Raw genomic sequence first — 26,707 nt, forward strand, 5'->3', positions numbered from 1 at the left:
AACCACGTGGAGGCAGCAAAGGAAACGAGCATTGATTTGTGTAAATTCAACTTAGTTTTGGTCCGATTTTCGGTCATTCAGGCTGAGAGTTACGGAGCTCTCTTTATGCACACGCGTGCTCGCGCAACACACATGAAGAACGCAAAACAACACAGTGTGGACGCTCACCTTATTGAAGTTGTAGTAGCCCAAACAGTGGGCAAAATCCAGGTTTGGTGAATCTCCAGGGATAGAATTCCCCCCAGCAGACGGATAAAACCTTACATCCATGGTTTGAGAGAGGGGGAGCCGCGCCGCTGTAGCCTGCTCTGTACGGAGAGCAATTTGTTTCTGCCGTTTACAATCCAAGCGCACACAGAGAGACGCAGAAAGAGAGGCGACGAAACTGACCCAATCTCTGCTGGAGTGGATGAGACACTGGGATTAAAAAGGTTCAGGAAAAGTTCAGATATTCCTCTTCTACACCTGGTTCAGTCACTTCATTGCTGATGAAGGACGGGACGAGGCGAATAAACTGTCCCTCAAGGAGCAGTAGACGCTTGTGTGCCCATGCATTTACACACAGCTGCTGCTGTATACAAAGAAGCCACGAGACCGGCGACTGAGCGTGGGGTCCACCTCCTTTTCCTCCTTTTTGGATGCAGGAAAAAGACAATTAAAAACTGAAATTAAGTGATAACCGAGTGGTACATCCGCAAGTCGAAGCAACACTATGAAAAAGTGTCCGTGTCCTCCGCTGTGTCTCTTTGAAGTTTATTTCTCCAACTTGGGAAAACTAGTTAGTGAAGCACTTTGAGTGAGAAGTGAGATAGCTGCTGGCTGCACGCGCCCGTCTGCAAAACAGTGCAGCGATTGGAGGGTTTGTAAAACAAGCAAAACACGCTCCACAGATGGTGCAATTAGTGAATATGATGTAGTGCACAGGGTATACGAGTCCAGCCTTCGGCTCTGCCTGTCGTAATGATGAACAAGAAGAAATGTGTGAACAAGCCAGACACTCCCCTAACACACTATAAGCCACTCCCATGAAAACACTGCATTTAAGTCCATGTGACATGTTGGCATATGATCATTAATTACACTCTCAGGAGTCATTTGAGCATGCATTTTATTATGTCATCACAGATACATTATCAAATGATCATTTTCTTTGTTTTGTCCGACCACCGAGTTTAGAGTGCAAATGAATGGGTCATTGGAATGACAAATGCTTTTTCGAACCTCATACAAAGGATGCTCTAATGTGCTTTATATAAGAGTAAGCTCTACTAACACAACAAGGTAGGATTTTAACATTCACTCCCTTTTCACCTGCATCTGATGATGCTAACAGGGAGAAGGTTGGAGTTACTTTCTGGGAATCACTTGCCAGCTTTAGAATTTCAAGATTGACCTTTCTTATGCATATTTATATTTTACTTTAATATTACATGTGGATGTTTATGCATTCTTTCAGTGTTTTGCTTTAACATCCAATGTACTACACGACATGTTAAAGGGAGAGTTTAGACTTTTTTTAGGGGTGGGGGGGTTGTAGTATGTAGTACTCATTAATAATGTGTGTAACAAAGTTCAGATGGCAGTCACCATGGCCCTGTTTGAAAAAAGGGGCAGCCACATACAACTGTACAGCGTAGTGTATGCTAGCATATATGTACATATTTCACTGCTCAACCTTGCTGTCTGACAATCATTTCCTTTATGACTACATTTTGAAGCGAACACTTTCAGTGATTCTATACGCATGTGTGGTATTTTTTGTTTTAAATGGGTCAAGCTTGTTTATTTGTGTCTTAAAAATAACGGCAAGGGGCTGTCTGACAGCGAGGTGAACAAACTATTTAAAAAATGTAGTTACTTTAACTGTTTTTTGCACTTCATCCTCACATAAAGCTGTATAGCTTCTGTCTTGGTTATGCCCTGATTATTGATAGTTGAACTTTAAAAATCTGGTCTTTTTCTTTAACTGTTACTAGCTACATGATCAACAGTCCAATCAGTCGTTTGTGTTTTGAAATACAGATCACACAGATCTAGAACTAACCACGAGCCCCATTCTGTTTGCTTGTTTCCATTAATTCATGAAACATTCAGCTTTATTTTTTTTATTTCGGACAGGCACTTTTTTTTTACACAATTCACCTCGAGCCAAACTTACTTACTTAATAACTGTGTATTTTTACATCAAAATAACCATATTTTCCCATCCTGTAAAATGTTTAAAATGTCTGATGACTCATAATTTACACATTTTTTTACCAAAGAAAAAGCTTTGTCGAAACCTAACGATACAATCAAATTCATCCCAACCTTACGACCTGCCTTCTATCTTGTGATTGGTTCTTATCCCTTTCAGTTGGAAATACCTTCGAAAGACGGCTGATAGATTAGATGCACTTGATGTTCTGTTTCATGTGGACTTTAACTATTGGTTATTTCCAAAAGTACATCTGATTGTAACTTCATTGAGACTTTTGATATATCCAATACATTTTACATTATGGAATAGTAAAGTGATAAACTACACAACATCTGCTTAGCCATTTTCCCTGCATTCATTTTGCTGCGGTACGTCAAGAGAAGCAGAGAATGATACATGGCTGTGATACATTAACGTGTCAAAGGAAGCCATGTCAGTGAGACAGCATGCACAATATCAACACCTATATAACGCATACACACTGAATGTAACAGTCAAAATTAATCATACCCTTCACACCTGTGCTTTTCCTGCTTCTAGGTTAAACAGTCTGTAATGAAAAAGGTTTATTATTACTACCAGATACACTTTGAATTTCTAACACAAAGTGACATATCAATCAATGGAAATGTCAGAAAGCAGAATTTCACAAATAAAGAGATGAATAAATTGAGGATTGGTGGATTTAATGCTCCCCGTATTCTGCTGTAAGCACACAAAAAGACTCTTTTCATTCAGCTGTCACATTCATCTCTCCAGAGTTTGAAGAGGTCAGAATATAAACATGAAAATCAATGCCAACAGAACACAAAAGCAAACCTTTGCTGTTTTGTCATGTTTGTCTGAAAATGCCAGATTTTCTTTATTTACCTTTAAACATCTGCTTTGCAATGAGACTACATTTGTTGTTTTTATTTTATACCCGAAGATGGTAATATGCTGTTAAATAAAACATAAGCTGCTGTTTAATCATAAGCATTCTACCATCCAATTCTTGTTCTTTGTCAGGGTAGTACAAGGTCTGTTCAACAAAATAACTACTTGTTTTTTTATTAGATATATTTAAAGCAATTAGATGGTACTCGATATAGCTTGATTATGCTTACCTCCTGTTCTGTAATCATTCTCCTCAAAGCTGTTTACTCCACCATGAGTTAAGGCTTTTGTACCACAGAAACCATTTCATTTGCTTTTAATAATGATTTTTGGAACTTAATAAAACAACCCCTCCAAAGAATGTTTAACAAGAAATACATTTTCCTTAATACCCAACATAAATAATACAAATAAAGTATTATAAATGAATACTTCTCTCAGGCACAACTTTATGTTTAGCTGTTTTTCTGTCTTTTCAGATGACCATACTTTATTATGCTCATAAATTACACATTTCATTTATTTATTTATATTAACTACTAAAGTATAGGATAGTGATGGCGTATATTTATTTTGTATTGAATAAACTATCTTCACTATTTTCTCAGACATAATATATGTTTGTCCTTACATGGGGGTGAACTTGTAATAAGAAAACAAACTGTAAAGGGGGACGCGTGCTGGCATGTACCATAGGCAAGCTTAATCAATGACATACAGTGCTAAACTGTGCCATGCTGTTCTGGAGGAGATAATCCTCATTTGAACGCTCTCCAGTGCTTGTTTAGAGATGGTCAACAATCCACTGTGGTCGCCAAGAATTCTGCTTTGTAATTATGGACACATTGATGCATATGCAAACCATTTTTGGTCATGTTCCTGTTTGATAGTGGCTCTTGCATGCATAACGAAGCAATGCCTTCACATACTACACACACTGATACGCCCACCCAATCAAATCCCATTCATCGCTGCACATACAGACACACACAAAAAAAAAACACGCAGTCTCCCACACATCCTGTATCAGATAAGCAGGCTCCTCTACATTCAGCCTGCTTATTGGATGTTTGCTTTTCAATACCACATGAGTATAGTGTGTGTGTGTTTCTGTTGCTGTTGTTATATATTTCAGTTTTTAATGTTGTTTGTCTGTGTAGCCGGGGAGCAGAATTAATTTCTTTTTTTTTTGATGGTTGGGTATCAGTGTCTGAGCCAGATGAATTATACTTTTCTACCATATGTCATTTCCTCTCTGCTTGGCAACGCTGCAACCATTTGGTAAAGTGAAAACAAATTATCCTCTGCTGCTCACATTCAATAAAAGCATGCAGAGTGATTTTATGGGAACAAAGAAGACTGCAGAATAATTCATTAACCTAATAATCTGTATTTACTGAATTGGTTCCTTCATATTGAGCGTCTGATCATGTCAGTGTGACACCTTCATAAATAACTGCAGCCTGATGTTTGAGAAATAAGACTTTGAGACAGAGAAGTGTGTCTAAATCTTAAATTTCAGTCTCACCTCTGTCGCTATGAATCATATTTGATGTGATGCACAGGCACTTGTCATACTCAGAGCTGTCACACAAATCACTGTAACCCATTGGGAAGATATGCATGCTCCAACTAAAGAAGGTTAATCTAAAGACACATTAAGAAAGTATAATTTATACCTTAAACCTCAATTCAGTCTATGTCTCCTTCAGCAAATATATCAATAGAAGAAAAATGAAATTCAGAAAGAATACAACCAAACCAGAAAGGTCAATATTTTCTGCAAGAAATGTAGTGGTCTTGCAGCTAAACGATAAACCTGGAAATACTGAAAGAGGTGGAACTGGCAGTTGAAGCAGTGGTGAAAGTGGAAGTGCTAGAAAAAAGTTTTAATGTAACCATTACAAGTTTATTGTCAGTTGGAGAATGAGAAGGCAGCCAAACTTGCAAAAGCAAATACTTTTGAAGAAATAGTGTGTAAGGAAATATAGTGTAAGGAAGTTTGAAAGCATTGAAACAGCATTGGAAGGAGCAACTAAAACAATTTCTCTAGGGATAAATGTTAGATTGTTTATTATATTATATATATATAATATATTATTATAAGGCTGGGGGTAGTTAAAAAGTGAACGTTGTGAGCAGTAATGCTCAGTGTATCAATGAAAGCAGTTCACATGTCTGATTATAAGTAGAATCAATTAAGTTAGATACACTATATAAAGTATAGCTTGTGAGGTTACAGTTGGATGAGCACAGTTGTGTCGATATGTTAAATTAAAGTTCCTGTGGGAATTTCTCAGCTGGAAACGAAACGGACTGAAATGAATACTGATGTCACTTATTGTCCAAAGCAAACAAGACCATCAGTGAGAAGAGAACACTAATTATTGATATGTAGTTTGTTGGTATGCCTGTCACCCTGCCGTTAGGTAGGTGTTAGACTAGGCAATTGACAGCACACTACCCAAAAAATGTTGGGGGGGGGGGTTTAAATTGGGGGGCTTTCTGCCTTTTAACAGTGATATGACATGGATAGAGTAGCAAGCTAGGGAGATAAAGTAAGGGACGACATGAGAGAAAGTAGCCAATAGTCGGACTTAAACCCAGGTCACCCACCAGGAGGCTTCCGTACATGCGGGGCGCGACAGTATTGCATTTTAATGGATTAATAATGTTGACAGATATTCTTTCCAGGTTTAATGACACTGAACTGTTTTAGTATGTCAGTATTCATCACAATCGCATTAACTTAGAGTTTTGGTTGGTGCGTCAAATATCTAAAAAATCATGACAACAATAGGATTTCTGACTCTACCCTGACATGCAGAGGCACATGAGCTTATTAGTCAGCCTTTTAAAAAGGGTTAATTAACCACCTCTACAGCGTTTAGCTCCACAGAAAAACACTGCTCCTATCTTTTTCTTGTCAAGGGTGTTCATAGTGATTTTTTTATGAGCAAGAAATAGAGCTCACTTCTTTCAAGAAACAACAGAGGCAGAGAACAATGTTGTTGAGTTCAGAGCACGACATGTTCTCCTCTTCTCAGACAAACATCATAAATACCATTAGAGGACCAAACAGGACAAAGTAGCAAGACTGTGCAGCTGATTTAGTGCAGTGTGAGTGAACAGTCACTCCACTGAGACTTAAAACACACACACAAACACACACACACACACACACACACACACACACAAATACACACACACGCAAACACACACACACTCTCATCACTGACAAATTTAAGTCTGACACCCTCTCAGAGATAGACAGTGGCCTGCAGCTAGACATGAAAACATGAGGGGATAACACACTCGAAATCTCACACAGTCAGTTACACAACCCGCTTACCACTTCTATAACCGCTCTGTGAATATGTGTTCCATATAAAATATGATAATGATTATGCTCTTCAGTTATTATCAACATTTTATTAGAAAATGTTAAAAGACTGTAGGCTTAAAGGGGAAAAGGCTGTAAAAGCTCATCAGTGGTGTTTCAGGAGTGATAATCTGTTTAGTAGCTCAGAGAACATGTCTCTGTGAGCTGAATGGCTTTTAAGCCTTGAGTCATTACACGTCAGCTTTAACCTTCTGTTGCTCTCTTAGAAACATTCCTTGAGTAATGATAATGGCTGCAACATGATCAGTGTGAGGAGCTCTGCGTTCTATAAGGAGCGTTTTACTTCGAGATATGGATATGATGTTTTTATGGCTGAAGACATTAAATTACAAAACGGGTGATTTTAGATGTTGGTGAGTAAATGATGAACAAAAACAGATGAATCAAATGCTTACTAACTACTGCAGGCTAAGGTCAAAGGATATAAAGCATGCATATTGTGTTGTTTGAACCAGGATTTAAAGCTGCTATCATTTATGCTGTAATTTGTCAGCAGTGAAAGATGTCACTCTAACCCAAAACAGACGCATTATAACATCCTGTGATGGTCTCTAGAACCACATAAACTGTTTTAAGTTCTTTTAGCTCGTTGTTTTGGTGTCACTGCCTGAATGTTTCTATCCATTCCAACCACTCTTATCAAAAACAAAGAAACCTGTTACTGAAAAAAATAATTGCTCACAAATGTAATGTACACATGCAGTGCACTCCTAAAGATTTGATGACGCATATGTCCTGCTACTGGCTTGTGACCAGTTGGATCTTCATGCACTTTATGAAGCTGCTTCAAATGTTTTTTTTCTGTTTGCCAGTAGGCCATTATGTTTGCATTGATATAAAGGCAAAACAGTAATATCTTCAGACTCTTTGTTTCACCCACCATCTTGGATTTGCTGTAAACATTAGGCTGTGATGTCTGCAGCGTCCTTTTTATGTCATGTCCTGAGACGCCACCTCCCTCCTGTGCAACAGCAAAAATATCACTCTGTGAGGGTCTTATGTGGAAGGGCAACTCAGAATAATTTCAGGTGGAGGCTGTCCTAAAATGTTCTAGAAATTGTTCAGAATGCATGCTTTGGCTACTTGCTTATTGAGGATTATTATGGAGTATTTTAAGGTTCGAGCCTGACCTGTGGCTCTCTTCCCACATGTCATTCTCTCTCTCCCTGATTTCTGACTCTGTCCACTGTTCTGTCTCTCCAGTGAAGACAGGGAAAGCCCACAAATAAATATTAAAAAATAAAAAGTTTTAATAATAATATTGATAATAATTGAAATTGTATTTTTTATTTTGGATGAATCCATGTCGATAGACAACTCTTGTATTTCCTTGCTTTGGTCACTTTGCTTTTAATGGATGTCTTCATCTGAACTGACAATTTATGTGTTTTCTCAAGATACACTCTTCAAGTGTTGTTGTCTGGAGTCATTGATCTTTTCTTTGGTTGACCATGGCAACTGTTCATAACGCTACAGACAACGTTACACATCAAAGTTAAACTAGCTTCATTTAATTCTTATTTGAACAGTTTCACTGATCACAACTTTGCTGCTTAATATAGAATAAACAACCAAAGCTAGTGTTTGTTTTTACTTTAAAGGCAAATTGTTGTATTTTGAGACCGCTCATAGGTATACTATATCAAATGTTACCTTCAAACACAAGAGGTCAAATTCATGTTGGGTGTTCTGAACTGAAAAGGCTCCCTCCTAACTTAAAGATCATGCTGTGTTGAATTGAAAATACTAATGAGATTAAATTATTTTCTCATCTGGTTGTGTGTAATTTATGAGAATGGACCAACAATGAATTATACCTGTGCACTGATTAAAAAAAGGCTTTCTGATATGTGTAATTACTGCCTGTTTTATTAAAAGTCTTAGGCTTATGTGGACCAATGAGAAACAAGGACTGCATACTTGCATATCTGTAGGGCCCTTCATTATATTATTCTCAATTAAAAGCTGTCCTCAGCAGCATTAGTCATTTGAGCACTCGTCATTCATACTAATTAGTGCTTGCCACATGCTGGAAGAGGATATTTCAATATCCCATTAAGCGATTCCAAGATATGCCCTTGATTGACGTTCCCTTAAACCCGGGGAGTAATTACATTATATGCTTCAGTTTTCTTTCAATAATTTCAGCTTTCCTCAGGTCTTTTTGAGTTTTATGTTTAATTTGGGCAAAAATGATCCACATCAGCAATGTGTGAGAGGGGAAAAAGAGCAACATCTAAACAAGAATACATCCTTTCAGTATGACTGGATCAATTAGAAGATATTTAAACACCCAGTACTCGCTTGAATACTAATATTAAATTAATGCATACATTTGAATCAGACATCATGCACTCTTGCATATGACTGGCAAAATAAGAATTAATTAGAGGACAGCCATCAAAACAACACAGTATACATGGATGACAAAAATCTAACTATTTACTTTGAACCCTCCGTGTTGATATTTTATGCAGCACATTTTCACAGGATACAGCCTGTGCTTTCAATTGACTGTCTTGTTGATGTAAAGCTGCATAAATGCCTAAATGGCTCCTCATGCTGAGAATGAAGAGAGCACATTACCGAGCTGCTTGAATTTGCATCAAGCTCACTGTCAGCGATTTCATTAGGAACTATTTTCTACTGAACGTAAATGATAGGGAGGATGTGTTGCTGTGGAGTTTTCCAAATGTAGTTTTAAATGCTTTAAGCATCATAATGGAATTTTCTGAACGTCTTGTTAGCCTGAATAGGCAGATAAAATCTCAGACGCAGAATTATTAGACTTTGGTAAGTAAATGTAAATATCATCAGGAGAGACGAAAGTATAAAGAATGTATATACATGTTGCTTTGTGTTCTTCAGGTAAACTGGCCCTTTAAGTGTTCTGTTAGATAAGTATAATGTCTAAATATGTCAACTGAAAATGGTTAAGTAAAAAAAAAAACTGCATTCAAACCTCCATGTGATGTAGATGTCTTATATAAAATGTATTTCATTACACAAAGTGTATCACAATTCAATTACTTATATTGTTATGACAGAACATCTGTTTCCCCAGAGGTTTGCTTATAAAAAAAACATTATAAATGGTCCAGTGTAATGACTTTTTTTGGTAATGAACATTCAGTGCATTATGATTAATAGTGCTGGGCTCTGTTTTGCAAAATGCAATTATTTTATTCTGTAGCATGTCAGGACAAACTTCTCATTGTTTGTTTCTTACAGTCGTCGCAGACAACAAGCAGGTCTTTGTTTGACCCCATGTGTAAATTACAGTGTTCACAGGGTAATTGTCACCTTATCATACACAGAAAACACTGTCACACAGTGTTGCTATTCTCAGCAGTGTGAGTGTCAAAACACACTGACAGGTAGGAGGGAATGAAAAGGCAGGTATGTTAAGTGTGATTACACAGACTACATCATGTGAGAGGTTGGATTTGAATCTAAAACCAAGGTTTGCTCTTCATATTGCAGACTGGAGCATATTTCATAAAAGCATGGACTCATTTAAGGTCTATTATTCATCATCATCATCATCATCATCATCAACTTTTATTATTAGACTCAAGGTCCATTTTAAAAGACATACAATACAAAAAAATAGACAACACACATATACATTAGAATAAAAACATTCCCGCCTCTTATAAAAGGCACTTATACCAATATCTCCAAAGGTATGACTGGTAGCGTACTGCACTATAACTTGGGTTCGACAGCAGCATTATAATTACATTCTTTGAGTCATTCAAGTGACCGATAAATCTGTACATAAGGTTCCTCAATAAAGCTTGTAAGGTGTTAACTCCTGCATTCACAAATAGCTCACTTGCACTACTCCACCTTGGCTTTTTAAGTAAGATCCTAAAACAATCATTGTAAGCAACTTGAAGTCTGTGCATACTTGATTTTTTGAACTTACCCCATAAGGGGGCAGTATACAGGGGAGTGCAATATGCTCTAAAGAGACATATCTTTACAAGATCAGAACACATACGAAATTTTCTTGCCAACATATTGGCCTGGGCATATAATGTACGACACTGTCTAAAAATGTCGTCATCGTCAGACATTTGATCTGTTATAAAGTGTCCGAGGTATTTGACTTTATAACAAACACAAAGTTCTTCCCCAGAAAGATAAAATTGTGGAAAGTGGAGGTCCTTATCTCCCTTTGCCCTACATATCATCACACTGCTCTTATTTGAGTTATATTGCACATCATGTTTGGCACCATATTCTGTACACACATTTAACAACTGCTGAAAGCCAGCACTACTGGGAGAGAAAATGGCCAAATCATCCGCATACATTAGATGGTTTATCACAGTAGGTTTGTGTACAATAAACATTCATTTCAATCTTCATTATTGATTAAAGTTCTTCTCATTGTTCCCTGGTAATGAGTAAGGTGTTATTTGAACATGAATAGCACTTTTCTCTTAGGATTGTCGATATATTTCCTTTACACTCGGGTTTACTTTGGCTTGAACATCCACTGCACCAGCAGCTGATTTGGTTATCTCTCATGTGTGAAGTAAGACACATTTTCTCAATTAATGGAAGATATTCTGTATACCCAAGGTAGAAATAAAGAAGTATATTTTACTGGCATTATCTTTTTTTGTTTAGATATTGCACATTATAGGTAACAAGACAAATAGGAGACAATCGTTCTCTGAACAGCTATCATCTCACAACAATGTTTTTCCCAGATAGCAACAGCCAACTTTTCTGTGAGAGCCATTAAATGAATTCTTGTCATGACTTCCTTCCTGTGTCTTCCTTCACAGTCTGACTATTAACTTTAGAAGTGAAAATTTAGTTCATGTTGCGACACAGCCTATAAGGGCAGCTTGTTAGCTTGCCATGCATGTAGATGTATATTTTAAGACATTAATGAAACCTTATCCTTACTGATGGGTTCCAGAGTCTTCTTGCGGCTTATATGGTTTCACCCATTTTTGCTCTCTAAACATACTCTCAGAAATCGAGAAAGCATCTGGCTGTTAGTAAGGTCATTAGGTTAGCATTATAATAGCAAAAAGTTCAAGCAATAATGTGCCAAAGTAGTTTATAGGCTTGCAGAGCCACTTGTGTGAGTGTTGCTAGCATGACTGTCGCTAGCATCATTTTAGCTAGCGTAACTGTCGCTGATGTGACTGTCCTTCTCTGATGAGCCTAGCATTAAGTTGTGGTTTATCACTGCAAAGCACTCCTGTTAGATTTAACCTATGGCAAGGAATTTTACTACTTTAAAAGAACACAAGATTTTGCAGGAAATGTGGCTTTAATCTTCGGGAATAAAAAATGTGTTTCTGTTACAGGGTTACAAAGGTTCGACAACCCTGGTCATGATATTGACCTCAGATTATTATTGGGTTGGTTGAGTTACCACTGTCAGCACTAATGATTGCAGCCCATTTGAACTCTCCTTTGTTTAGGACATAGACAAACACAGGAGGCATAAGTGTCTTTATTTTTTTTTTTTTTTACATACTCAGTCACATATACGTCCTCTAATCACAGTAATTATGCGGATACATCTGCAGCATCAAGCACTGGTTATTCTATTTGATCCAATGTGACCATTCTCTAAAGCCTGCCACTGGCCATATTCTTATGTTTATATCATGGGTTTGGAGGAATCCTCATGAATATTTATGCCACACTGCAACTGAATGCTCAGCATGAAATGAAATACTGTGCTGCTTCAGGGTTGTTTTCCTTGAGACACAAATCTAAATCTACATATTGCCCGTTGCATACAAATGGAAGTCCTACAGGCTTAAACCTGCAGGTTTTTAGTATGATCGAACCTGGAGATACCCACTTATTTTGCATATTGTTCCTTCTGTTTGATAAAGTTCAGAAAGGACACATTTGAGTGCAATTGGTCTATTTCTTTTGATTTCAGATTTTAGGTTTATTTCCAATTTTGAGTTTGGTATAACATTGGGTGAGATCTACCTTAATTGGTGAAAGGGGACCTGTGTTATTTTCTCAATTCACTATAAACTGTGTTTTTACAGCTGCATGTTTGTCGACAATCACACCATGGCCTGAGCTCTAGGACCGACACGCTTCATGGGCACTATGAACACAGCATCATTTTCCAGCTACATTAAAATAACTGCATTTTCTTTTCCATGCTCCAATAACTGAAGAAAAGATCTTGATTTGTTTTCCCCCATGGCTGCAAATCTCATTTTTATAGCACACGATATTATGTGCAAACCAATTCCAAATCCACTTTTCCAGTCTACTTTTCCATTATCACAATAAAATCGTGGCTCATTTTTATGATGGCTGAATGTTGAGATACATTAAAATGTGTCTGAGAATAGCCTTGCCCTCTTGGCCATTGTCTTTAGAATTAAATGTCAACATAGGTGTAAAACTAAATGTAACCTCATATTCTCCTGAATATAAATGTGCCATTTTGCTGATATAGACAAGTCGGCAAGAGAAAGAGGCTCATCTCGGTGCTCATAAATTAATAGGGGCTATCTGCGCTTGAGTGACACATCTTTGATTTGTAGCAAGCAGTTAATTTCAATCCAAATCCTCCATGCTCAATTCTCACCGCGGCCTGCTTCCTTAACGGCTGCACAGAGAAAATGAATATATCCCCATTTAATAAATGACATGTCATGCTATCTCTCGTTTGCTAATGTAAACTAAAGCAAACACCAGACAACTTCAAACCATCATTGAAATAAACGTGAGCAGTCAGCCAGTTAACTAGTCCAGACTAATTGCTGATGTTTCCTGGTGACAACCAATTTTAATGATTTCCAGCACTGATATTTTTCCAGCGTAATTGATTTCCACTGTGTTATTATGTTAGACAAATGCAATGTTTTCAGCATAGCAGCGTATTAAGTTGTGTGAGACGAGGCTCAGGGAGGGCAGCCAGTTTGGACGGGAGAGAAGCAGAGGGGTTGCTGGATCGCAGCCATGACCCTTCTACTGTCTCTCTCCAAAACTGTCATTTCCATTAGTGTAGACTCGCCAGGCCTCTGACAAACTCTCTCGTCCTTTCCAACTCTATTCGATTTGGACAAGCACTGGACTGTGTCGTTAAATTCGTCATAAATGGTTGTGTTTTCTGAAGCATGAACGGGCCTACAGTGCTGGTGAATGGAAATTAGTATACAGTGAAGAAGAAAGACCTTTCCTGTTTGGAATATGAAACAGGAATTTAGGAGAGTAGACGGGCTACAGCTCCTCCAGTATGTGTTTTAGAGTCGTGGAATTGCAATTATGATAACTTTACAATATATTTTCTTGATTGGGGCATGTGTATGATAAGGCCTGCATGTTTGTCCTGATGGAAAAAGAAAGAAGAACTACTTTAAATGTGCTCGCATGACTCAGGTCTGGCTCTTCCTCATGATATTCATGATATTCAGTTCATCCGAGTTCAATTCCAACAGCAGGAGTATGCTTTTTGACATGAGGTGGACTGTAGAAAAACATATAAATATAGGGGCTTATGAAATATATTACCTGTATCTGTGTTCTATCTTTATGAATGCCATTGAATCAAGAAATGTAATTGTATAATTTAAAAAGCAGTAACAGAAAAAACGGCATTTCCTGCAGGACAAAAGCCTCAGAAGACACAAGATGGGAGAACAGTGGTATTGAAGTAGAGAGAAAAGAAGAAGGGTATAACTGATGAAATGCTCTCTACAGACAATCCATTTACTCCCAAACACACCTTGGGTTATTGAGAACGATAACAATCCAGCCTGAGCCTTTTGTGTTTCGCCGCACAGACACATGTTTCTCCTAGCCTGACATAATTGCCATTCTTCCTCTATTTTCTATCTGGGCAACATCAATCTCTGTTGCCTGTCTGTCAGAACTGTCGGAGGCACAGAGCAGAGTCAGGCTTCTTATATCAGGGCTTTGTGGAGTGCTGCAGCTATAAGCACAAGATGCAGCTGAGGATGAGAGATCATACAACCAGCTCAGCCAAAAGACTCCGTCCTGCTCTTTAAATCGTGTGTCACCTTGTAGATTTAGTGTAAAACTCTGACTTCAGCAGCAAAGCCCCATGTAGTCTGACAGTAACAAACTGATCTTTGTTGTCTCTGCAATATCTGGTCACATCAATAACACCTAGAATGGCACAGGGAAAGCAAAGACCATGAGACAGAGAAAATAGGGGAACGTCAGAATTGATGATGATGTAACCATATTAACAATATTAAGTGATTTAGGGACTCAGATTTTAAAGGGCATTTTGAATCATGAAATATAAGCATTTAGAGTTGATCAAAAATCTCTAAGCAACATCCTGTAAACTGTGAACCCAGACTAATCACTGTTTCAAACATTTTTTCACAACTTTGGGATGAAAAAGATTGTTTGAGGGGAGAAGCAATATTTCAGTGGGTGAAAAAGGTGCAGGCAATCTGCCTTTGGAGTGGAGAAGGCAGCAGTGTTTTATAATGGAAGAAATTCAATGTGACATGTTGAGAATGAATTGCTCAGTCAACCAGAAATATCCCTTGTTCTAATGGCTTGGGACATTCAGTGGCGTGTTCTCTCCGCCCCGTCCCCCTCCCCCCCATATTCCTCTCTATCTCTCCTCCTCTCTATCTCTCCCTCTCTCTGTCTGAATACACAACAAACATATGTAATGGGTTAGGTTATTTATAGGCCACGATTGCTGAAATTTACCGAAATATGCGGTCGCTAAATTAGAACATGTAGTCTTAGGGGGCTTCATGGAAGAAGAACAAAACTGACCCATTCAAAGAGTGTGAATAAGTGTGACAGAATAAAAATGGCTGGGGATATCTTTTCAAAGCTTTAAAACAGATCATTATTTTGGCTAAAACAAAATTCTTTCAAGAAGTCTCTGAGTGGGTAAATCAAAGGAATATTTAATGCAGTCTGTTTTGTATTTTGGAATGCTAAATTAATATATATATATATATATATGTATATATATATATTCTATTAAGTGAAAAGGGATACTTTGATGAAAAACGTCTAGTCATGACTTCTGACAATGTTGTGGTTCACATTAAATTCTTAAAGTTTCAATAACTTTCCCTACATGATATGATATCCACAGATTATTTTTTTAATTGCACATATATAATAAAAAAAATGGTCATGTGGATCCTCCTGTGGATTAATAATAAGTACCTTTCTGAAAAGTCAAACTCTTACTTTTCTTCTTTCTCTATATTATCGAACAGCAATTTCACACACCACTAAATATGACATAACACACATCTCAAAATAATGAGAAGAATCTTGACATTCAGATTTGTTCTTGTACTTATTGATAACATATACTTAAAGTACACTTATAGTAGGCCTTCAGTGCTAGAGTGCTGGTAACCAAAGTCAGAAAATAAAAGTATCTGAGTGGCAATCTCTAAAATTAGCTACTACTACTCTGCGCTCTACCTTCAAAAGCGAACTTGCACATTAGCTTAACAGAGAGAGAGCATTAGCTTCCTCCCAGGCCTGAATCCTTCAGGTTTAGATTCATAGCTTGTTAGGTGAAACATGTTACTTTTTTGCTACTTATTTTAAACTGACATGATCATAAAGTAGGACAGTGTTGTACAGAATGTAGCTGTACACAGCTGGTAGCCTAAGGTTTATTAGCTACCAAGTAAACAGTCACTAGCTTAAACTGTTACATGCTACTCCCTGTTTATACACTTTCAGGCTATTAAAACCTGTGTTTGAGTATGTGTTCTTTTAGAAATTAAACAAATGTTCTGCTGTTGTAAATTATATAACAGCTGCCTGTCATTTTGTGATTCAAACTTAAATAGAATAGTAAATTAATAGTCACTGACCATAATGCTACAATTTCATAGACACTATGGCAACATAGAGTTTAGAGATTGACCTAATTTTGAAATGATGAACTGAATGTCCATTATGAATAAATAAACGTAGTCTTTTCTCCAGAAGCATGCTAAAATAATCATGCAGTGGTTTTATCTGTGAACTGGGCAGCACATAATTTTACGAGGTGTGCACGGTGTAACAATAGAAATGTATTTTCCACAGGTCACTGCCATGTTGTGATGTGTGTACTCTCCCTGCTGATACAGAATATCTATTTCATAAGATAGTGGATGCACAGTCATGTATCCTTTTGCATTCTTGGTGTCTGAGTGTATACACTCCATGATTGGCACTTCAGATATTCATCCTGTCCACAGAGCATGTCCTACATTACATGAAATATGATTTCTGGAGAAGTGTAATCATGGGTTAGAAGATTGCTTTCTATTATCCACGATTGAAATTTATAAATTGATGCTGGGGAATTTTTTTTTCATCTGGGCGCAATTTTCCACACACACTCAGAGTCAATGTGTTAGGGGTCTGATCAAAGTATTGTTGAAGATTGTGATGATTTTCTTCTCTCATCAGTAGGACCAAAACCTGAATATAGTCTTTATTCAGGATGAGTCAACCTACAGTCAGCTCATATAGGTTTTCTTTACTTCCCTGTGAACATTATACTCCTCCTTATTCACAAAACATAGCTGCTGTCCTTCACTGAAATGCAAACTGGAAACAAACTGAGACTCTAAAAATATCACAGCATTAAGATAGGTTATCTGACTCCTGATAACAGGCTGCAAAATACATTACATATTAACCAGCATTCACACTCGGGGGTTTCAACACTTGTGTGCAGCACATGATTACAGAGGAGCTGTCACTCGCAACACAAAGGAGAGCCTGGGCTCAGACAACACACATTTGTGTCTATTATCATTTAAAGGAAAACTAATTAGTTCTTACTGATGGGAGGAAGAATCAGTTTACGTACGATTAAACAAGCTTTAAATTGAATATGAAGTCAGATGTATCTTGCCTGGCAGTAATGAAAAATCTTAAACACAAAAATCAAGAAAACATAAATACCAATAAATAATTTATTCTAACATATCCTGACGGTGTGGAAAGACTAGTCTTATGTCATGTGAGCCATAGAGCACACATCAGTGCTCCTTCATCACAAGAACATGGCATCTTTGCTTTTTTTTTTTTTTTTTTTTAACCCTTACTTACTAAGTGCACAAAAACAGTCTAGGGCGTATGTGTATGTCTCAGTGCACAAGATGCTCCTGCAAAGCATGTTGTGCGAGTTAGACAGAACAACAACCAGGGAGCCTGCATTAAGGCACTAATTGTTTTCACGCACAACCCCCAGCGGATACCTGCCTGATAAACACAGCCATGTGAGAGTGAACTGAAAATAACAACAACAACCAACCTTTTGACATAGAGTTACTACACACACTCAAATATCAACACTTAACAACCTTTATACTTTGTGAAAGTTTGTACGGTGTATCTCCATGACGCCAAGACGCACCAGATGCATCAATTCACTCAGACTCTAGACAGGTATTTATTGGCAGTAAATCTATTTTCCAAAGCAATCACCTAAAGTAGTCCCTAATAAATACACTAACTTCACTTGTTTAGGTCTTTTCATGGAATATGTTGGTTATAACACTTGTAAACAATTTCATCAGTTCCATGTTTGTTGTTGTGTATACAGGACTAAATTGGATCTTTTCTGGGGATGAAAAGTCAGATGCTTTGGAAGTTATGTAAATCATGTTTTATGCTGAATCAACAGAAAACAATGGGTTAGCCCTATCATAGCAGTGCAGCAAAAGAAATGAGGCCAGCAGATCAAAAGAACGGCCTCCAAATAAAAATCTGAATGATGCAACATTTCAGAGCACTGAATGTGCTCCATAATTGATGGTTGGTTTATGGGAAATGAAATACAGAAACACCCCAGTAGTTTATTTTTTCATGAAATTTGAAGAAAATAAAAGATTGATGATGATGATGATGATGATGTTTCGTTCAGTAAAGATGTTATGTCTAGCAGAGTCCAGAAAGTCCATAGACATCCATGGGGTGTTAAGCCCAACATAGTGGGCTCCAGAATTTGCCATTAGATCATTAACACTGGAAACCTTCTTTCCTCCCGGAGCCAAAGCATAGCCGTCTTTTCACACAGACCCATCTCCCTCTGAGCTCTAGCTGTGCTAAGCTAATACTCTCCGAGGCGTTAACATTAAGCTGGGCTAAAATGTCCTCTGGAGTTGTTGGAAAAGAGGGCTCCCTGTGCAGCCCTGTTTAGAGTCAGCACACCATTAGTCAAATCTCCTCAGCCATGAAAAAAAGGACAAGGGGGGGATGGGGAAAAAAATCAAAACAGAATATGCATGCATAAAATTCAACACATTTGTTCCCATGGCAACCATTTAGCATGTCATTCACTTGTCAAGCCGCATCAGGGCCAACGGGGTCTATTGTCTGGGCCCTGGTGAGCATGGTTGCCTGAAACAGACCGGCCCCTCTCTCTCCCTCTGACCGACATCCAGGTCATTCACCACGCTGTTATTTCTCTTTAATTCACATCAGGCTTGTTTTTTTCAGCACTAATCACACGACAAATGACCACCACGGCTAAGAAAAAGAAGGGGATAATGCAGTGCAGTACTGAGGCAATGCTTTTATGATTCTTATGAATAGGAGGTGGGGGCTATTGGATTAGGGAGAAACTCAGGGCCCCCACTCTCAGCCCACAAAACACCTCAAAGATTTTTTTATAGCTTTTGGTTTGTAGATTTGGTGGGCAGCGACGGCAGCACGGATTCAACTCCTATGACTGGCTGTCAAGATCAGTTTAACAGTCACAATGGAAGAAAAGGCCATTTGACTTCTGTAATCTTTTCCAACATGCTCCACAGTTGCTGCTGATTGGCATTGCTTGAGTATTCCCCTTTGTCAAGCTCTGTGCTGGATGCTAAGCTTGTGCAGAGTTTGTTGGATTGTTGTACACTTTCAAACACTTGTTAAGGTTCACTGCTCTTCCCCTTTAAACTGATTTGTTTTTCAGTTGTTTCAGCAGTGTGGTGACCTGCAAATTCACTTCTTTGTTATAAACAATGATTCCACACAACACACACTTCCTCCTTAAGTTAATAATCAACATAAACTTCAGCTTGATAACATGTCAAATTTGTAAAAAGTTGGCTGTAAGTTCCAACCACTCTGTTGTACTTATTTCCACAGCAGAAACAGAAATGAGACTGTGAAATGTCCCCGGTTTCTGTTTTATTTCGTAGTTTCCAGCCATTAAAAGCAGTTAAAACTTCCTAAAAGTGCTTTTTAAGAACATATGTGACCATGTTTCCCAGCACCACAGTATTGATTGTTAAATCCTAGGTGGTGGAAGCTGCTGTCCCAGCTGTGCACATGTGGAGATCAGTGTGTTGTTGTGTTTGTGCACTGCAGATGGTCCTCCTGAGGGGGCTGTAAGCTGAATCAAACCTCATCTCTCAACACAACAACATGGCTGCTCAATGCAATCACCTGTCAGCACCCAATCAATATACATCAGTGGAGATAATATATGGTATTGAGCAGTGTGTAAATCCATGTTGTTGTCAGTTCATTGCAGATTTTATTTGGTCCTCTCTCATGTTGTGTTAACTTCACCATCTCTACAACCAAAACCAAGAGTGCAATTTTCTGAAAATAACACTTCAGAGTAGCTCACACTTACAGCCACAGTAATAATACAAAATGAGACTTTTCATTTTTATCGTATTGGTGTTTTTTTTCTTCTTCTCCAGCACTCTCATTACTCATTGTTGCACATGCTTGTAACAACTTCAACAGACATCAGTTCAACCTGCATGCTGATAGTTTTCCTCCTGAAATGAAGCAGAAATTGGGCTGTTCTAACATGTAATACCATTAAATGAGACTTCTCATGGATCATCCACAGCTCAAAGCTATTCACACAACAGCCAAATGCCAAGGCAGGAGCAGGGGAGATGAATCAAGAGAGCTCAAGTCAGCTTTATTAAAAAATGAAACCGACACACAATCGAAAAAACAAAACTATACACAGGACAGTTTCCTTGGAAACTGAAGGGTAATGATAAATTAAGGAAGAGCAAAAAGAACACGAACGGGGATTTAATAAAAATTGAAGTAGTGACATGCAGACAAAACTTTGATCAATTGTATATTTGAGGTTAAAAGGACTGAAAGCTCTATTACACCGCGAAGTGTGCTTTATACCAAACTGTTCATTTGGATATCACTTGTTGTAAAATGCAATACAATATTCTTTATTTTCTCGGCTGATAGTATAGAAAAGTACCGAAGCTCAAAAAAACAGAACCTCAGTCATATTTTTAACACAAAGCTTCTGCAAAAATCTGCAACATTTTGAGAGTCAGTTGAGTGGAGAGTTTAAAGTTCCACTATCTTATAATCCTGGAAAACGTCAAAAGTGTCCCTATTGTCAAAGTGTACGTTTGTATAGAATTTATGCACGGAGAAACTTGGCACAAAGAAAAAGTTGCCTATTCAGAAGAGTTTACACCATATTTCATGCATGTTAATGGCAGTGAAATAATACACGGAGTTAAGCCTCACATTTTCTGGTCACATTAGAGTCAAAGTTGTTGTATTATGGTGTCTGATGTGATTGAAAGCAGTATAGAATTGTTAGACAATCACATGAAGAGATTGGGGATAAGCCGCGACATTTAAAAAGAGCCAAAGGTGCACTCTGGCCCTGCTGCAGTGTGGAGGGTGTGAGAAAAGGGGAGTTAAACAGAATCCAGGTTGGGGGCTTCTTAATAATTTCTCCCCAGTGGTGAAAGTTTGGGTGTGGGAGTTGTGCCTAAATAGATGTGAAATGTGCATGCCGCCCATGCTCACAGCCAGTATCAGGCCTAATGAGGCATTAATCGGAGGTGTGGGATGTTGCTCTTTAGAAAAGCGCAGGGTCAGCAGAGCACAATGAAGATGACAACAAAGACTGGGGAGGCAGCGTTTCTCTGAACTGTATGCTCAGCAATCACTTCAAAAGCACGGTGACAGAATATTCACCAAAACTCAATGGAAAACGTATGAAAGGGTCTTTGAACGCTTTTGTTTGTAGGTTTTTCCTTTTTTCACAAGGGTGATTAACCCCCCTACCCCAACCCCATGCACGTGAACACACACGTCAGACTCCTGTGATTTCTGGAAACTGTGATCAGGCCGATTACTGTCAATTCATTTGAGCGTTTGTTTCTCATTTTTAAAAATTGACTTACGATGATATTTCATAAAGTCATTTTTTTTTTAATTAATGAGAATTTAACAGCTCCAAATTATTACTATTGCATACTATTATGTGTTAAACACAGGCAGCAATCAGCCAGCTCTTAACTCCTCATTCCATATCGTGTAGTTTCTAAATAATAAATAGAATTCTGAGTGGGTTTGTTTTCATTTGCTTTTCATCAAATCCAAAGATTGTTTGTTATTAAAGCCATTGCCACTTGGGCTGTTATAGATTTCAATTTATTGTCATTGTTTTTGGAAGTGTGGGAGAAAACATTAAGGTTATTGAATATAATTGAACTGCATTTATATTGTGGGCATAATATAATGTGTTGCTTGCTTCCTGTGTCGGTGTCTTTACATCAATGTCCAAATAGAACATCTCTCTGTATGCAGTATGGCTGGCACAGGGTCAACGATCATAAACTGGTTTTGTGTTTTGTTTTTTTTCGTTTTTTTAATATCTGCAGCTACAGATGGCTGTAAGACCCCGGCCATCTGGATGTGAATGTCCAGCCCAGAATGTGTGTATCCCAGAGGAAACTGATTCTCCTCAGATCTAATGAACAGTCCGACATTAGCCTGCCTCCACAGATATTTGACATTGCTCAAACATAAAGTATTTATTTTTTAAGCACAATGGACAACATTTTGTTCATGTCTGACACCTTGTGACATAATAAGAAGCGTAATGCTAATAGACACTTATTAACTCTCACTATTGATACATCAAGCTAATTCATTGCAACATTAGCATTCACTTGGAGACCCTGGCCAACTAACAAATGAAAGTCCTGTATTAGCTCTGCTTTTGGTCTCAACCAACCTTCACAGGCCATGCCAGGCTCTAAAGCTGATAAACTCTGTTTATAAATGGGATTATACCAAAAACTTTGTTTTCAGGCAAGGATGATTGAAGTCCTGGATCGCACCTATGATAAGAACATGAGGTGCATAAATTCCCTGAGCAAATGTTGGTTTTATGAATTGTTTTAAAATGTAAAGCAGGCTGTTGTCAGTCTTTAAGGAGATACCATTCAAGCAGTAATATGTTAGCCTTCATTTAGGTGATATATATGCATGAATACAAGTAGTTGGTTTTCTAAATAATTGCATTACTTCCATCCATCCATTATCTTTTCTGCCTTTCCCGTTCCGGGTCGCGGGGGGCTGGAGTCCATCCCAGCTCATCGGGTGAGAGGCGGGGTACATCCTGGACTGTTCGCCAGTCAATCACAGGGCTGACATATAGAGACAGACAACCAGTCATACTCACTTTCACACCTACGGGCAATTTAGAGTCACCAATTAACCGAATGAGCATGTCTTTGGACTGTGGGAGGAAGCCGGAGTATCCGGAGAGATCCCATGCATGCACAGGGAGAACATGCAAACTCCACAGAGAAAGGCCCCTCTCTGACAGGGATTCGTTCCAGGAAGCTTCTCGCTGTGAGGCAACAGTGCTAACCACTGCACCACCGTGCAACCCTAAATTGCATTACTTGTGCCATGCAAATGAAAAGTGGATAAGTTGCAGTACATGCAGGGGTTGTTTTGGTTCTTTTGTCTCGTCAGCTCTACCCTGAAGAAAAATGTATTTCATTAACTTTGCCCCTCAAAGGCTACAAACAGCTTCTGGCAACTTTTAAGTAGGAATATCTCTTGAATGGTATAAATATTGCATGAATGACAACTTTGACCATTCCTTTTGTTTGAATAGACTCTCTTGAAATACATGCTGTTAGTGTTAGATCTTCAGTAAAAGTGAAGGTAGGAAAACAAGCTCAAAGATTAAATGTTCAGACGACAGTCAGGTTCCTAACTAAAAGTGCGATATCTCATCTATCGTTATCTTAAAAACATGAATTGAGAATTCTGGAATCTTTCTAATCTTACGCTTGTTTTCTGTTATCCCTGCACCAGAAGTAGATACACATATTTTCCCCCAGCTTTTCCCAAGATTTTTATTGTTGGATGAAACAAATCATGAAGCAAAACAAGTTACTGATAGTTTGTTTTTTTATTTTCTGATGTAGTAATTTGATGATAACATATTCACAAATCTTGTGCAGATTTTTAGACTAATTATCACCGCAGCTGTCAGCGTCACTGACAGGTTGAGAACCATGCTTTAATATCTTGTGCAGATGGGACTCCCTGCTTGGGCAGATTTCCGTGTTCTCAACCAAACATCCATGTGATGAAAAAATATGTGTAAAATAGACATCTGTGAGAAAAAACAGACATAATTTATAGAAAGGTAGGCATGAGACAGAACTATGTTACGCAGCTCACCATATAGCACATAATAACTTAAATTGTAATTTGTCATAGTGAAATGAAGCCTTGAATGTGTGTAACTTTCAGAATCTACAGAAAAAGAACAGAAATAATGAACCCACATAATTACAGATACATTCATGTAAAAAAACATGATTTTTTTGTTGGTATTTTTGGGCTTTTTGGGAAAAAAGTGTCGAGTTAAATTGCACTGACAAATAGTCCCTGGCAGGTTTAAACTTCAATTGTATTCAATGTTTGTTTCCATAATGGTTTACTGGGGACTTAGACGATATTCAATCCTGCGATGGATTCCTACCTTTTTAAAGCAGACTATAAAAAAAGGTATGAATTAAAATGGAATCAGTAAACAGAATGTGCACCAATCATCAGTTTTCACATGCATTTATTTGAAGCTGTGCACAGATTTAAATTACATATTATCTTAAGCTAACATGCTTGTCTATAAGTAACATTCATGTTCAACAAGATAGTAATTTTATTTGCCAGATTAATCAATAGTAAAGTAAAGAAGAAACTAAACACTCATCACACTGTATTAAAGTATGTGGAGGCTACAGTAACTTGAATGCAGTATAACAGCTAGTATTGATTTGATTTGCCTTCCAGACACCGCTTCATTATACCACAAACGACATTAGACTTTGATTGAAAGCGCCTTTAAAGTTAACGGCTTGAAAAGGTACTTTATTGGGCAGCTTCTTAATTTATTCCTCCTTTGATGCACATTCATCATATGGATCAATAATCAAATGATCTCACTGATTATAAGACATGAAATGGACTGAATTAGCCGTGCAGTAAATGTAGGCAGCTTTTCATTTCAATGGAAATATGGATGGTTGCTATAGTTTTATGAAGCAAATTAGATACATTTCAAGAGGTGTCTCCCACTTACTCTTGATGTCTTGTTAAATGCAAATGAATGCACTCAAACGCATCTAGATAAGTGCACTGATGATCCTTTGAAAAGGGAAACAAAAGGCTAAGATGTAGACAGAGGATGTACAGCTCCTCTAAACTTCTCTTTAAAAAAATCAAACCCCATCTCTTGTTTTTAATTTTATTTTAAGTATTGGCCTTGTACATCTTTAGCTATAGCCTATTACATTCATCAGACCTTCAGAAACATCTGAAACATCAAGGACTTGTTTTCAAAAAGGACCTGTTTCAATGCTGTTGCTGTGGCAATATGGAAAATATTGCCAAATGATTGCAAAGTGAGGCCTCAGTCACAATTGCAGTTGTGTTCAGACATTAAATAGAAATAGATTTTACTATAAACTAGTTATTACCTGCTTCATGTCCTTCAGTACAAACAGCACAGATACATTGACCTTTAGTAGCCTATATAATATGTTTGTGTATATCTCTCAAAATGTATGGAAAAAATATATATTAATCCTTCCTTTTATCCTTTTATTATAAACAAAACACTTCCACTGCTGGAACCCAAGTATTTCAACTTGAACCTGACACCTTTTGGAGGTTTGTCTCACATGGAAATCAAGTCCAACTGCAAATTCACAATGACTGCATTACCACATTGTGGCCTGCCTACGCCTTGCAACCAGCACCTACTGCTCTGCCTATGAGAAACTAGCTGCCTCCTCCCAGTGCCAAAGATCCAAATAAGGTAGAGACATCTGTTTATGTTTTTCTGATTGAGTAAACTACACGTATTAGGCCTGGTTTACAACTCTGTTTTTGTGTGTGCCGTTTTTACATTAAATACACAGGTAAGATATCAGTAATGGCAATCAGATTGGCAATTGTGTGTGTATGTGTGTGTAATAGTGTGTATGTTTGGCAGACTGGCAACATCAAAAAGGTTAGAATAAATGTTTATAAGAGTTAGGATGGATCTAAAAATATATTGTAAATAAATGATCATATGTAGTTTTCATTTGCCTCCCGTTTTGCTCCAATGCACAGAGCAGTTTGAATTGGTAACAATCATGCTCTTCTAAAGCAGAAATTAGGTTGATGTAATTATTGTGAAAAAAAAATGAATTACAAAAATTGCATTAGCTGCATTTAGTTCAGTGTATTGGAAAGTAAACGGTTAACTATTCATCTGAATCAAGACCTATTTAAACAGTGAGACACGGTCTCTTTGGTGTTCTTACCCAAAAACTAAAATGGTTTTCTTTATTGGCATTAAAACTACAAACAAATCTACAAAGGACGCTGTTTAAAGGACGATTAAAAGAGTCTGATTCTCATTAGCTTGGTTACAATCATCAAGAATTAATGTTGTTGTTAAAATGACTGAACACAGTTTTCTTTGCACATGGCAGTAAAAACCTGGCAGGGTTGGCTGAGCTAGCTATAAATACTCGAGAGAACAAAAGAGCACTTGACTGCTGCAGTGTAGGTGTTACACCATCTGTTAAGACAACAGAGATCCTACCTTCTGGAGTTTTTTTGTATTCACATGAGATATTAAGCACACACCTGCTTTGTCCTTGTGCTTCTTTCATAAGCTGAGACACCAAGATTGACCTCTGATTCCAAACACACAGACAAATGAGAGAGAGAAAAAAACAAAACAAGAAATCTAAATCACTGACAAACTGTTAATTAAATATGACTGAATGTTCTCAGAATGTTTTGATGTGAGAGGCTAGGATTGCTAAGTTCAATGAAAGCTCACATTAGGTTTAAAAGCATTTTTAAACCAACAGTAATTCAAGCTAGCTGTGACCTCTAGCTAGTTGTGTTACAATGTCTGACAGCAGAGCTACTTGAACATTTGGAAG

The 26,707-nt window shown here is 37.8% G+C and overlaps 2 protein-coding genes across 2 annotated transcripts in view; one reads left to right on the forward strand and one right to left on the reverse strand.

Moving 5' to 3' along the window:
* The window catches only part of tox3 (TOX high mobility group box family member 3), a 42,031-nt gene extending 41,079 nt beyond the window's left edge, over positions 1–952 (reverse strand). Inside the window, exon 1 of the mRNA XM_061045686.1 lies at positions 169–952. Within this exon, the coding sequence (XP_060901669.1) occupies positions 169–270 (102 nt within the window). The 5' untranslated portion in view covers positions 271–952. The remainder of the gene's footprint in view (positions 1–168) is intronic.
* Positions 1–26,707, forward strand: part of adcy7 (adenylate cyclase 7) — a 570,666-nt gene that overhangs the window by 517,869 nt on the left and 26,090 nt on the right. The window lies entirely within an intron of this gene.

Source organism: Labrus mixtus, chromosome 1 (genome assembly GCF_963584025.1).
Source record: "Labrus mixtus chromosome 1, fLabMix1.1, whole genome shotgun sequence".
NCBI classification, from domain to species: domain Eukaryota; kingdom Metazoa; phylum Chordata; class Actinopteri; order Labriformes; family Labridae; genus Labrus; species Labrus mixtus.